Genomic DNA, 13,210 nt, shown 5'->3' on the forward strand with positions numbered 1-13,210 from the left:
CGCTCAGTTGCAGTGGGACCTAGTCTTGATGCGCGGTCTTGACGTGTACTGTCCACGACATGTACCCCCATCTCTCGTACACTACATACACGGCGAACCATTAGTTGTCTCTCTCTCCCTTTTAAGAATTGCGGGGACAAATTGAATGGGCCACGAACAAAGTTCTTGCACTGATATCTGCGCTCACCATGGGGCCCGTGGATGATGCATTGGTTCGATGCCACGGCGCACATCTACACGATTATTAGCTCTCACTATGTTCTTGGTTTCTTGGGCTTTGGGAGAGTATGGTTGGTGGTTTCTTACACCCCATATCATCCATGGCTTCTCTGGGATGTGAGCAGGTGGTTTTGCCATTCCGGCGTCTGGGATGTCTGCGACGTCTTCGATAGAGACGGCAGCGGTGGCCCCCAGGCCGAGGAGGAGTGTGGTTAACAGGAGCTTAGGTAGATGCATTGTGGTGATTTTCAAAAGAGTGACATGGCTTGGAGTTTTGCGATTCCGCGTTCTACTTTGTGGCGGATGGGAAGGGGGTGAAGGGATTTTACTCCCCGGGCGGCGATCCGGGTTGTCATTTTTCGTCAACTTTCTAGAGTTAGACTTTCAGCCACCGACGTCTCTGTGGAAATCCTTTTATCACATGACTGGGACCTTTGTGTCTTTCGTCTTGACTTCCATCTGCCCGTTGGTCAGATACGAGCATTGTTGAAGTTTGAATACTTAACTTATAAAAGCGAAACTTCAGCTGCACAGGTAGAGGTTGAGTCTATCGACGGCATTGATTGATATTCACAAGTACCAGATACATCAACGCTACAGCAGACAAATCGAAGCGGAATAGATGCCAATCCGGAAAACCATATCACCAGAAGCATCTTGCTCCAAGATGGCGGTCACGAATTCTTTCGTTTCCTAGCTGTTATTTCCGACAGCCGATGTTAATCCTGCTTCCAAGACAACTTCAACCCGAACTCTGGGGTTCGGTAATCCTTTACTCCACCTACCCGACTTGGAAAGTTCATGGGGAACTCAGGAGCGGTTGATTGGTGTTGGGCCGTGCCTGAACAGCACCCCGGGCGCCGGAGGGCGATCGGGGGGTATGCCGATCCCTCGAGCCTAGAGGGAACTTCCTTGACCTTGGATGCCAATGCTGTAAGGAATACGTTCACGTGTGGCGCTAGGGTTCAACTTTTGATGTCCTTCAATTACTGACTCAATTCCTCTTTATGGAGATGCTCGAACAGAGGCCCGAATACACGTTGATTTACTCGGGACATAGAGGGGAGTGAACTCTAACATGGTGAGCCCAGTCTCAGCAACGGTGTAGCGTAGTCATGGCCAGCGGCCGATCGGAGTACCACACCGGATTGAGAAGTTGCACGCGCTCAGGAGTTTACGATTCGGTTTTCTACACAATCTATCAATACATATGAGAAATGACATTCTGCCCAGTCGTGATTTACCTCGTGGTCTTGATGCATGGGCTCAGAAACTCAATGCTCAAGTGCCTGTCGTCCGGCGAACCTTGACCCACCTTCTTGACCTGGGTTCATCTACGAGCATGACATTGTTACAACTGTATGATATCTGTCTTTTCTACTGATTTGTAGAGGTATAATATTTTTCCTTGTCACTTATACGGGAACTTGGTTGAAGGTGTGCGGGTTCTCGGTCACAAACCGGGCTCCAAGCCGTTGATACATGTACTTTAATCGCGAACTTGCGATGCATTATTAGCATCATACTCGGCATAGTTACCACAAAGATCGCAGGGTCGAACATTTGATGATACGTTTAGCAGACAATAACGTAGATGACTTCATACAAACAGTAAATACATGTCAAGGCGTAGTCGTTATCGCTTATCCCTATTTGCCCCTCAAACTCTCTACCGTGAGAAGACAATATTGCAGTAACTGCAATGCGTCATCTATTGATTTTTTCATGCCACTGAACGTTGGACGGAGCCATTACGTGCACTTCCTCTGTTGAACGGAGGGCGTAGTTGTGGATCGCCCGTGGACGGTGTTGGATGGGCCTAAACGCATCTGTAGGAGCTCACTGGCAGGAGAGACAATAGTTAGCAATCTGAGTAAAAAAGGGGTTTTCTCTAATACTGAGTGATATTATAAAAAGTCGTGGACACTTACTCTTGTCGTTGAAGTTCCAGATGGAGTCGGCAAGGTTGTAGATGCCAGGGCTGACAATGTTGACGATGGAGGCTCCTGTGCACCCACCATCCCTGCTCATGCGTTAGCGATTAGTTCGAGACTGCAATAAGCACTTGCAACATTGGAATAGACTGACTCCCAGATGGTGCAAGATGTTCCGGCATCAGGTCCAAGCGACGAAACAACATCGTTGAAGCCGTTGTACAAGTTGTCTAGACGGAGCAATGTTAGGAGAGGATCTCATTCCAATTTCCCCGTCATGGCATCGCCTTGGGTAAAACTTACAGCATTGACCAGTGTTGGATTCCAGGTTCTGGCAGCGGCCGGAGAAGTTGGCATCGGAGCAGATATACAAGTGCGTGATGGCCTGGATCGTGTCCCCTGTGGGGTTGTCAACGCTGTCGACGGGGATGTTGACTGGTCCATCATCTTCGGCTCGGTTGATCACGCCGGCGAAGGCGGCGCTGACCAAGGTGGCGATTGTGAGGATTGACTGCATTTTGGCTCTGAATATGTCGATGACTTTGATGATAGGCAGTGGGAACGATAATGTAGAGCCTGAGTAGCTGGAGATGTTAGTTGAAAATTAATAGACAGTTTGGCAAAACGGGCGTGACACAGATATCTTTATATACACCTCAATATGCCCTATCTACACCTTGTAGTTTCTCCCAAACCTATCATGACATTCCATGACACTCAAGCTCAGGCCTAGACTGACTATCCTGAAGCTTCTCCATTCATTTCGCATCATGAATATTGACACCAGCGGCAACGTCGGTGCTGACTTGCATCTCAGGTCTTGAACAGTATCCTTTCTAGACTCCGGCTACAACCCTCGCGCTGACTTGCATTCAATATTTGGAAACCCGCATGATCAATCATGCTATGGATGGAGTCGTTGTATGGGACTTCTGTATAACCTGCTTACAATCTTGTCGCCCTTCTAACTCTAGGTAACCCCGCCATAAGTGTTGTGATTTACCAGTCTTTGCCTCAAGCCCCGCGAAATACGAGCACATACTTTGCCGTCTAATCTCAGGTCAAGTTTTATTTTGGTCGTAATAGAAGGTCTCATTTTGCCCCAGTCCCAAGTTGGTAGACCTTCAAATCCTTGAGACTATCTCTTACAGCCTTGTGAACACCGAAAGAAACTGTAGGAAATATTAGACTTGAAGCCCATGCTGGGGTACGGTGACGGCGGAGTCAAGAGCCAGACAAAACGCTTACAAAAAAGCATACGTGTTTCGGCGAGACCTTTGTTGCCTCCGACGAGAATCATCAGAGCAAGCCTTTCGGGAAGGAGCTGGTCTTGATTGGATGCCTAGTTGGATATCACATTGAACAATATTCCAAAAAGAGGTGAAACTGCAACATTAATTCACATTAAAAACAAGCTATCTCAGCACGTGTGATGACAACTTTTCTCTCATCCCCTCTCACCCATGCAGGGCGAGAATAACGGATCATAAGCACTGTGACCTTCACTCCTTCGGGAAGGTCGGTCTATCCGTGCCGCCGCCCGCGCATGCAACTCTACTACCCGGCACGGGACGATGGACTTCAGATCCGAAGACCGCGCATGCAACTCTACTACCCGGCACGGGACGATGGACTTCAGATCCGAAGACCAAAGTCAGAGACGGGCGGAAATTGACGGATATAGGCCAGTGGGTTTAGTCTTTTATTCCTGCGGCCGCATCTCGTTGTATTAGTGGGCCCGTATATGCGTCGATGACCGCCGAAGCCGGCCGAGAGGCCAAGATGGACTCGAAATGGCAAAGATCACGAGTCGGAGGCCCAGATGCTGCCAGCCTGCTTCTCTCACCTGCAGGGTAACACCACCGCGTATGGACTCGGCTGCTTACCGAAAATCTTGTTTTGGCCAAGTCCTGCAGCTAAGTACATTACTCAACTTGCCTCACCATATTTGAGCAAATTGAGGCGATTGAAAGGGTAAGCACATAAAATCAGGTCAAAGTAAACGTGTGAGACCTCGCTCTGTTAGCCTCTGTTGGTTCACGGGGTCGTATCCCATCGAGTGCCAATTGGCAACAGGTACATGCCCTTGAGGGGAACTGACCACTCAGGAGACAGCCAAGACTTCTTCTAGCCAACCAAAAAGCCTAGATTATGGATACTTCTGTTGTCTATATACTCTGACTATGAAAGAGGTACCAGCAATCATCCGAGTTACAAAGCGCTACTCCACACTGCAGGCACCCTGACCTCGTCTTTTTTCTGTGGGATCGTGAGTGTTGTTGAACAGGGCCTCGTACTGCGGCTTCATTGGTCCACTGTACCCACGATTCAACCAGCCTCAAAGGCACATACTGCTGAAAAAGCTCTAAAGGGGTAGTAGATAGACCCCGTACTGTTGCGGCGCGGTAGGGCACGTCGAGGGGGTTGAATTGGCCCGCTGTGCCCCTTTCTAGCGGAGGCGATTCGTGTGGGCGTACAGTTGCGTTATCACACCTCTCGGGCCTACATTGAGCTGTACAGGCGCTATCAAGGTCTTCGGGAAGTACTGCGACGGTGATATGTGAAAGCGCTGACGAATCAGACGCATCAGAGTCGCTTGAGGACATCGCGACAGTTGCCCATCTGTAGAAATGTTAGTTGTGGTGGTGAACGCAGCTGGAAAAATATAGGGGTTGATGACGTACCGTCATGTATTCCCGCGGTGAGGGGGCAAAAGTGGGTCAAAACTGGGCATAATGTACCTGTTGTCAATTGGCACTCGATGGGATGACAAATAGTGGTAGCAATCAATTATCACTCGTCTGTTGGTGATCCTATTGCTTGTTCTTCTTGTTGTTCTTCTATCTTACATTGTAGGCAGGAGTCGGTCGAAGTAGGTAGTGACGGCCTGTGTGGTTGCCCCACCTTTATCCGGCCGTGATGACTAAGCCAGTTGTCCCACTTCGCCCAGGGCAGGTGCCAGCCAGCCCATGGTACCTGCCTATTACTCCTTATCAGCCTTTGCTGTTCCAACAGCCTCATTTCAAGAACCAGGGGATGAAAATTACTTAGTCTTCCCATCAAGTGATTAAGCTCTACAATTTTCCGATATTAAAAAGAGCCGATTTCCAACCGATTTCCAACATCGGGCAGCTTCATTACTCTTTGACAGCGCTATTCTCATAAATGTTGTGTGTCACGAGTTATGGCACGCAGCAATGGGCATATGAAGTGTGGTAAAAGTGGCTTATTAACCCAAATAGAATCAGGCAAGGAAAGGCGCTAGGAACAAATGAGAGAATCACGTGATAACGCACGTCATGGGCTGATTACAGAGTGCTGATGCTATCCCTATTTCGTGACATTGTGCAAAGAAAAGGATCGAGCGGATGCATGTGTATGTAATGAATTATGCCTATATGCAGACACAGACTGTCGATGTGGGCGATCTGTGAGGGTCTTTAAACCGCTCAACAACAGACTTAAGAATGTGAGCAAGAAGCAAAAGGAATATCATCCGCGTGATGCATCCGCCGGTAATCGAAACCGGGTCCCTTGCTAACCAGGTGTTAGAATGGAAGGCAAGGATGATAACCACTACACTACAGATGCGGATGTTGGTGTTCGGGAAACACCGGGATTGTGGTCGGTAGAGACAAAAGGACACTTATGTTGCTAAGCAGCCCCGCATCCGTGTCTTTGTCGTGGGCCCACAGCACGGACTTTGGATGGAAACCCGTGGGTACCTTATGCAACGAGACATCAAGCTTTGTCAACTTGAGGATGGGTTTGTAAAGAGCGAAAACTGGGTCAAAGAGACTTTGATTCGTGGGATTCCAGCCAAGCATGCCGGCTACTCATGAGGTCTATGTTCTGTTTGGACTATCGTCCTACTCAGAGGGCGGCTTATCCGCCAAGTCAACCTGGAAAACACCCTTCGAGAACCTCACGACCAGGTCCTTCGCCTCAGTCTCCGCGTCCTGAACAATCCATCGCTCCTTGTCCGTCTCCCATGTAAACTTGGTTATCCGACGGCTCTTGCCATCATCTCCTGCGGGCTCGACCGTGATCTTGCCCAGTGTGTACTGAGTCCAACTCCGGGCAAAGACAACACTCTCCTCGCCGTCCTTCTCGAGTTGGCGAATGACCCAGCGGTCGTCCATATCCTGCGGCGTCAATCCCTTCTTCATGCGTTCCCATCCGTCCGCGGGGATGATCCGCGCCTCGTCCCAGGTCGACGAGGCCGGCTTCGAGAGCTCCCACTTAGCATTGTCGTCGCCCATTGTTTTGGTAATTTTCGGGTCGGTGCGGGGCTGTACAGTGCAAATATGTCGGATGTCGCACGCAAGTCTTGATTGAGATTTGACGAGTTGGTTGAGGGTGGAAACTCGACCAAGTTGGTCACTTAAGTGGTTGCTCCGAGGTTGTACAACCTCAGATATATGTAATGTAGATTGATCAGACTGCTGCCTGTTCGTTTTTGAGTTTCCCCTCCTCGTTGCCTGCTGATACTGGCGCTTGTCCCCAACTTCTCTCACGAGATGACTCAGAAGAGGCAATCCTGTCAGCTTCAAACGGCTCCTCTGCATCTTGCTATCATTATTGGTCAACGCCTGCAATGCTGAGAAACCCGGCAACTGGTTCAGTATTGAGGACCAGAGTGATAATAGCCTATCATCAAGTTATGAAGTGCGACCAAAGACGACTACAAGCTTACTGAAGACCTGTCTGGAACCTTGTTTTTGCGCAGCCCGACGATTCAGGGGCAATGCGCGGGTTTAGTCATCAACTCTTCGATTCATCCAAGAGCCCAAGCGTCGGGAAATTGAATCTATGGGCTCTTGGCAAAGTATTCTTCCCATCTCGGGACTCCTCAGCTTACTGTCCTAGCATGCCTTACAGCGGCTAATTAATCGACTTCCTGGTTCACGTCAGCATCGGATCCGGCGATTGTGGGGTCGACGTCAAGGGCGCAATTGTGCAGGCTTCAGCAGCGCCGTGGACTTAGCGAGAAACGCCTGAACTTGACGAGGCTTGACGTGCGTTCTAGAAGAGGCACAGCTTTAAGAGCTTTCGCCACGTCGAATCTCCTTTCGGTCATGGAAAATGGCCATAGCTTCATGGGCACTATGGGGAGTCTCGCAAGGACGGGTCTTTTTCGTCCTGAATGGCCGGGACTAACGGCGACCTCAGAATGTCTCGGTAAGCCCTCTCTTTGGTTCCCGGAAATCTGGGTTCTCTAGCGTCGCCATCCAGGCGTCCAGACCTTCCCAAGCACGGCCTTTCCACAGACCATGAGAAAGGCACGAAAGAATGGGAAATAGTCCCTTATTACATCGGTGCTGCCGCGACTCACTTAGGGCCTGAGACAGGCACAGCTACCATGCCAAATGCGGGAGACGTCGTCCGGAAACGGGCCGCTGTGATCTAGCCAGTCTCTAGTAATCAGCACCGCCTACAATGGCGTTAGGTCTGGTCAAAGCGCTCGAGCTTTTTAGCTTCGTAGGCCACGCGCGATGTGTTAGTTGTCGCCTCGCCGCACAAAGGGTCGATAGTCTCTTGGTGACGTTAGAGATATCCTCAATCGGTAGCCCCGCGGTCACAATGAAGATCCCGAGAGTTCGATGGCAGTGTTGATGAGCAGCATCAGACATAAAAACAGATGAGAGGACCATGGGCATTGATTCTAACAACCAAGAGCATTGACTCCAATCCAATCCTTCTCTAGTCTTCCAGGTCTTCACAAACCGTTTCTTCTATCCAAGATGGGTATCCCTTCGTTGACCACGTTTCTTCTCTCCTCCACATTCTTCCTCCAAGCCCTTGCCGCGCCTGCCAATGCCGGCCCAACGGTCACAATCGCCTCCGGCGTCGTGATTGGCACCACGGCCCAACCAGCATCAGCAACCGGAACCGCGAATGCGTACATGGGAATTCCTTTTGCCAAGTCTCCTCCGGAGCGGTTCTCTCCTCCCCAAGCCGCGGATGCATGGTCGTCTCCACTGTCAGCTCAAGCTTTCAAGCCAGCCTGTATCCAACAGTTCATAGAGCAAGGCAATGCTCGGACGTTGCAAAAGGCCTACTTCGGAAACCCAGCTGGGTCTCTTACAGATGAGAGTGAGGACTGCTTGTACCTCAACGTCTTCACTCCTATGGGTGCAACGTCTACCAGCAAGAAGGCTGTGATGTTCTGGTTGTTCCCTGGCAACCTTCAGTTTGGAACTGCCAGTCTGCCTATTTACGATGGAAGCTCGCTTGCCGTCTCTCAAGATGTCGTGGTGGTCACGATCAACTACCGTACCAACAGTAAGGTCTCTTCATGCGTGTCCAGTCCACAAATATGCTAACCACACTCTCTAGTCTTCGGCTTCTCCAACTCTCCTGATATCGCAACTGGCTCACAGAACTCTGGATACCTTGACCAGCGTTTCGCTCTTCAATGGGTCCAAGCCAACATCGCTCAGTTCGGCGGCGACCCCTCGCGCGTCACTATCTTCGGAGAGTCTGCCGGTGGTGAATCTGTGAAGCAGCTCCTCGCAAACCCGCCCAGCCCTCTGCCCTTCTCAGCTGCCATCATGGAGTCACAGCAATCTCTTCTCGTGGGTTCCGGCTCCGACAGCTACGCCAAGGTGCTGAAGAACTTCAACTGCGCCGACGTCAAGTGCCTCCGCCAGGTCTCCGCCACTGATATCAAGGCTTTCATTGAAGCACAGGCCCTCGTCTTCCCTCCTGTCAACGGTGACGGTACATCCATCAACGATGTTCGCAGCAGCATCTCCTCCAAGGAGTGGCCCAAGATCCCCGTCATCATGGGTACCACCCTCAACGAGGCCCGCGTCTTCCTCGCCGTCGAGGGCATGAACGACGGAGCCGCAGCCTTGAGCTCGGCACTCTCCCAAATCGGCGTCAGCTCCGCTGTCACGAAAAGCGCCATCACGGCCTCTTACGCCGCAAAGGCCCTCAACGACCCCTACGTCGTCGCCGACAGGATCATAACGGATGCTATCTTCACGTGCACGACGTCCACCCTGGCAAGCTACCTCGCCATCAACGGATACACCGCCTATCGCTATCGCTACGATCCCGTCTTCGCCTCCACCAGCATCTTCGCCAACCCTGGCTCCTACCACACGAGCGAGATTCCCTCAGTCTTTGGCACGTACCCCGCGTACAGCAAGTGGGGATCCGCGACGGCGCAGCAGACGAAGCTCAGCTCCTACATGCAGGGCGTCTGGGGCGGCTTCGCCAAGAACCCCAGCGGTGGTGTTGGATGGCCCAAAATTGGAAGTGCTCTTGGGTTCGAGCTTGGACTCTTGGGCTCGGGATCATCGAGTGATGTGACGGTGTCGGCGACGCTTGCGGCGGATTACCCCTGCGCTCTGTACGCGCCCCTCACGGAAGCCGCCGGCTTTTCTTATTAGTATTTGTTTGGGTTTGTTTGGAGACGGAGTTCAAAAAGGCTGAAAGGGTCTATAAAGGCAGTCTATTTCCGGCGTCGCGTTGAAGGAAGAAGGAGAAGAGGGTTCAACAATGAGTCCAAATTCGGAATTTACTACATTATGACAATTGCCCTGCCTTGATTCATTCGGTTAATTCACATGGATAGCTTCACAATGTGCTTTGAACATGGCAACTTGGGTGACAGGAGTATCCAGCCCAACCGGACTCTTTCTCTCGACCAATATATATCAGCATTCCCCCAGTCGTACTCTCTTGACGAGTGAATCGTCAGACTCTCCCTGGATCGATTGGTACTTTAGTTGACTCAATGTTATGACTCACAAGCTGCAAGTAACACTGCGCTCTCCGATCTCCAAGATGTCAGGCGACCCCCCAATTTCCGGTACTCCTCCGTCGCCCGTAGACATTCGCTCAATAGCAGAACCTTCTGTCTCTCCCGAACATACATCATCATGTCTGGTTATCTGTTCACCAACGGAACTTCCTTCCTCCCCCAAAAACAAAATCTCACCAACTGAAGCTCCTTTCAATCCACAACAGATGACAACTGAAGATTTCGATATCCCAGCACTCAGAAGCCGTATGCAATTTCATGGGTGGAAAAGGAGTCTCTGGGAAGCACTTGGCCTGGACGATGGCGACAGCATATGCGATGCCCCAAAGCCCCCTTCCCTGGTTCCAATCTACACAAGTCTTGTACCAAGCGAGGGCAGGTCTACCAATAGGGTAGTCTGCGAAATTGTCCTCCAATCCCTGGATCCAGTCTTCTTGAGCGGCCTGCAACTTCACAACCTCCTGCATCACGATGACGACCCAGATTTTCTTCTCTACATTATTGAAGAGTATCTACAGCCTTGTCCCGAACTCGCCGCCGACTTGATACAGAAGATAATGACGCTGAAACTCACGGATTTCGATACAGTAGATGATTTCATCTGCTATATAGATTTCGTCAGAGCCTGCACCGAAGGTCACTGGGAGGTGAACGACATGCAGAACTCTGTCACGACACTGTTGTTCTGTAACGCGGTTAGAAAGACGCACCCGGGTGTGTACCGAGAGGTGGCGCCTCTTCATGCCCACTACAATGTTACACAGTGGAACGTCATGGTCGAGGAGTTGAAGAAGCTCAGGCCTAACTTCAAGTCTGATTTCATCAAGCTCGGATACATCACTAGGTGAGCTGGCAAGGATGCGACCATCTCAGTATGTTCAGGTCAGGGAGAGCTTGCCGAAAGTTCTTCGGTTGAATTACCAGACTCATTTGACATAGAGTAGCTTATTTGGATATAAAAAGCAAATCAATTGAGAAAATGCAGTTGCTCAACTTTTAATCCCATGACTTGCTGCCTGTATGTCTCACCCATGTGGTGCCGCTATTTCGGCTTTATTATCAAGATGCATCAGGCATGAGAACCTTTCTCTGTTTTGTCTTTCACACTTTCTTCCTCGTAGCTCAGACATACTAAGGTAGCCTTCCAGTTGAAGGTGAAAACAACTACAAAGAGGCAGATTGTTGCCTTAGATCAAGGCGAGAGTTTATTCATTGTACCACAATAAAGTAAATCGCAGTTCTCACGCCTGGTGGCATAGCGCAATATCTTTTAGCCACGTTATTAATCTGCATGTGGCTATGAGAATCTCGACAATGATTGTTTCTTCACAGAGGTAGGCACTTCTTTTGCTTTATGTGTAGTTATCGAAGGAAAAAGAACTTTGATAAATTTCCTTGGGGTTCGCAACACAACCAGCCCACTATGAAAGAAATCAAGTTCCAAAAATATCTTAGGTGGAGGAGAACAATGACTCTGTCTCTAGAAACCTGGTGTTCATAACTACTCATAGCCTCTTCAAAGTTCGAAATATCTCGGATGCCTAGACGAAAATTTCTCCCATGTCGAAGGAAATATTACCCCTGCCGTGGACTAGAGGCTTCTACCCCGACATGTGGTAGCTTCAACTAGTGATGCACTGTCGCCGTAAAGTGTTTTTGTTGGTATCACAGGCGTGATACATTTCCTCATGAGGGTGTATCTTCGGCAACAATCACGTCGATGTCCGTGATAATTGCTGCTGTTCTTCCTATTTACATTGTGGGCAGGGGCCGATCGAAGTACGTGGGGACGGCCTGGGTGGTTGCCTGACGGAAACTATATGTACCCACAACTACCTAAATGCAGTAGAGGGATCTCTCTTTTGTATATGGCGCAACGGTACAATTCCGAATTCTGTCATTGCCCCACCTTAACCGGCCGTGATGACTAAGCCGGTTGTCCCACTTCGCCCAGGGCAGGCACCAGCCAGCACACGATACCTGCCCATTGCTCCTTATCAGCCTTGCCGTTCCGACAGTTTTCAAGGGGACATAAAACTTGAAGTGCACCTTCCTGTATCCTCTTGGCAAATGCGTTAAATAGGAGCCCTCTATCTGATATCATGATATCACCGAACATTGGTCGTCCCGCTCGATCGACATCGTTCAACCAGCCATAGCAAAGTTCTTGTCAGTCTCGGCTCTTACCAGTCTCACGTTCAGCACCAGAGCCCAACATCATGTCCGCCCCCAAGTGTGTGGTAAAGCTACGCGGTCGAACCAACTACGAATTATGGAACCGCGGAATTCAAAACACGCCGAATGAAGAAGGGCTAGAGGCAAAGGCTCTGACGCAAGATCAACCACTTGACGGATCTGCTGGTCCTTGAAACCAAGTAGTTTGGGCCCGAAAGCTCATTCGTATCTACGAGATTTTGCTCGATTCACTTGACAACACCGTCTACCAGGGCCTGCAGGCTCACTCTCTGTTGAAGCCTGATGTCGACCCGAAAGACCTGTACGAGTCGATTACGGAATACTGTCGACCCTCGGGTGCGCGCCGGGTTAACCTGGTTAAGAAGCTTTGGAAGGCAAGAATCTAGAATTCGCAACCGCCGAAGAGTACGTGGCATATATGGAGTTCATCAGAGTATGCGTTGGAGAGGATGGGTACAACTCCATTCTGACCGATGGTCTCTTCGAGGCTGTCTGGAGTACGCATCCTGAGCTTACTGCCTGATGGAGTCCACCATGCGCAGGTGGGATGAGCTGGGCTGAGTGGATGTCTGACATTCGTGGTTTGTCCAACGCCAAAAAGCGAGCTTCAAGCCTTGCCTTTGAACAGATTTGAGAAGGGCTCTGAAAGCGGCATTGCCTTCCTCCCTGGTAAGTGATCATTTCAATCTTTTCTGCAGAAGTCGAGGACAAACGGACTAATTGTTGTTGACAGACTGAGCCTTTCATATCTGGGCATTCTTTTCAAGGGATATGGTAGGGGGAGAAGCTGCACAATGGGTCGCGTTAACGTGGGAGAGTTTGATGGGAGTTGCACGGCATTTGTTGTCAATAGAAAATGTGTTCTCGCTTACAAAGTGCCTGAAGCCGGCATCTGCATATCTGAAGCTTCAGCCCTCCTCCAACAAATGATACCAACAAGAATCTATCCAATTCTGACAAAAAGATTAAGGTCAAGAGCACCCCCACTGAGATCTAGGCAAAACATGGCAAGAGTGGGATTCGAACCCACGCCAATTACTTGACTAGCACCTGAAGCTAGCGCCTTAGACCGCTCGGCCATCTTGCC

At 50.2% G+C, this 13,210-nt stretch overlaps 5 protein-coding genes and 2 non-coding genes across 7 annotated transcripts; 3 read left to right on the forward strand and 4 right to left on the reverse strand.

The window, feature by feature from the left end:
- Positions 1-2,038: 2,038 nt before the first annotated feature.
- Positions 2,039-2,670, reverse strand: BDP81DRAFT_398319 (uncharacterized protein; the record flags this gene model as incomplete). The annotated part of the gene is made up of 4 exons (XM_060588441.1): positions 2,039-2,061; positions 2,151-2,242; positions 2,308-2,383; positions 2,457-2,670. 4 exons carry the CDS (start codon positions 2,668-2,670, stop codon positions 2,039-2,041), a joined length of 405 nt encoding a protein of 134 aa, XP_060440678.1.
- A 2,987-nt stretch (positions 2,671-5,657) lies between these two features.
- On the reverse strand, positions 5,658-5,744 carry BDP81DRAFT_t294. Its single transcript has one exon. It is a non-coding gene; the product is annotated as a tRNA-Gly (tRNA).
- A 278-nt stretch (positions 5,745-6,022) lies between these two features.
- On the reverse strand, positions 6,023-6,415 carry BDP81DRAFT_398321 (uncharacterized protein; the record flags this gene model as incomplete). Its single annotated transcript, XM_060588442.1, has 1 exon — positions 6,023-6,415. The coding sequence occupies one exon, from the start codon at positions 6,413-6,415 to the stop codon at positions 6,023-6,025; it is 393 nt and encodes a 130-aa protein (XP_060440679.1).
- Positions 6,416-7,417: 1,002 nt separating this feature from the next.
- On the forward strand, positions 7,418-9,837 carry BDP81DRAFT_382458 (carboxylesterase). The gene is made up of 2 exons (XM_060586907.1): positions 7,418-8,438; positions 8,493-9,837. The coding sequence occupies exons 1-2, from the start codon at positions 7,898-7,900 to the stop codon at positions 9,551-9,553; spliced, it is 1,602 nt and encodes a 533-aa protein (XP_060440680.1). The 5' UTR covers positions 7,418-7,897; the 3' UTR covers positions 9,554-9,837.
- Positions 9,838-9,904: 67 nt separating this feature from the next.
- On the forward strand, positions 9,905-10,945 carry BDP81DRAFT_437207 (uncharacterized protein). Its single transcript, XM_060591202.1, has one exon. The coding sequence runs from the start codon at positions 10,134-10,136 to the stop codon at positions 10,773-10,775; it is 642 nt and encodes a 213-aa protein (XP_060440681.1). The 5' UTR covers positions 9,905-10,133; the 3' UTR covers positions 10,776-10,945.
- An 890-nt stretch (positions 10,946-11,835) lies between these two features.
- On the forward strand, positions 11,836-12,637 carry BDP81DRAFT_500620 (uncharacterized protein). Its single transcript, XM_060595519.1, is given in 2 exon segments — positions 11,836-12,288; positions 12,307-12,637. 2 exon segments carry the CDS (start codon positions 12,147-12,149, stop codon positions 12,507-12,509), a joined length of 345 nt encoding a protein of 114 aa, XP_060440682.1. The 5' UTR covers positions 11,836-12,146; the 3' UTR covers positions 12,510-12,637.
- Positions 12,638-13,128: 491 nt separating this feature from the next.
- Positions 13,129-13,210, reverse strand: BDP81DRAFT_t293. The gene has a single exon. It is a non-coding gene; the product is annotated as a tRNA-Leu (tRNA).

This window comes from Colletotrichum phormii, assembly GCF_030913505.1.
Source record: "Colletotrichum phormii strain CBS 102054 chromosome Unknown BDP81scaffold_23, whole genome shotgun sequence".
NCBI classification, from domain to species: domain Eukaryota; kingdom Fungi; phylum Ascomycota; class Sordariomycetes; order Glomerellales; family Glomerellaceae; genus Colletotrichum; species Colletotrichum phormii.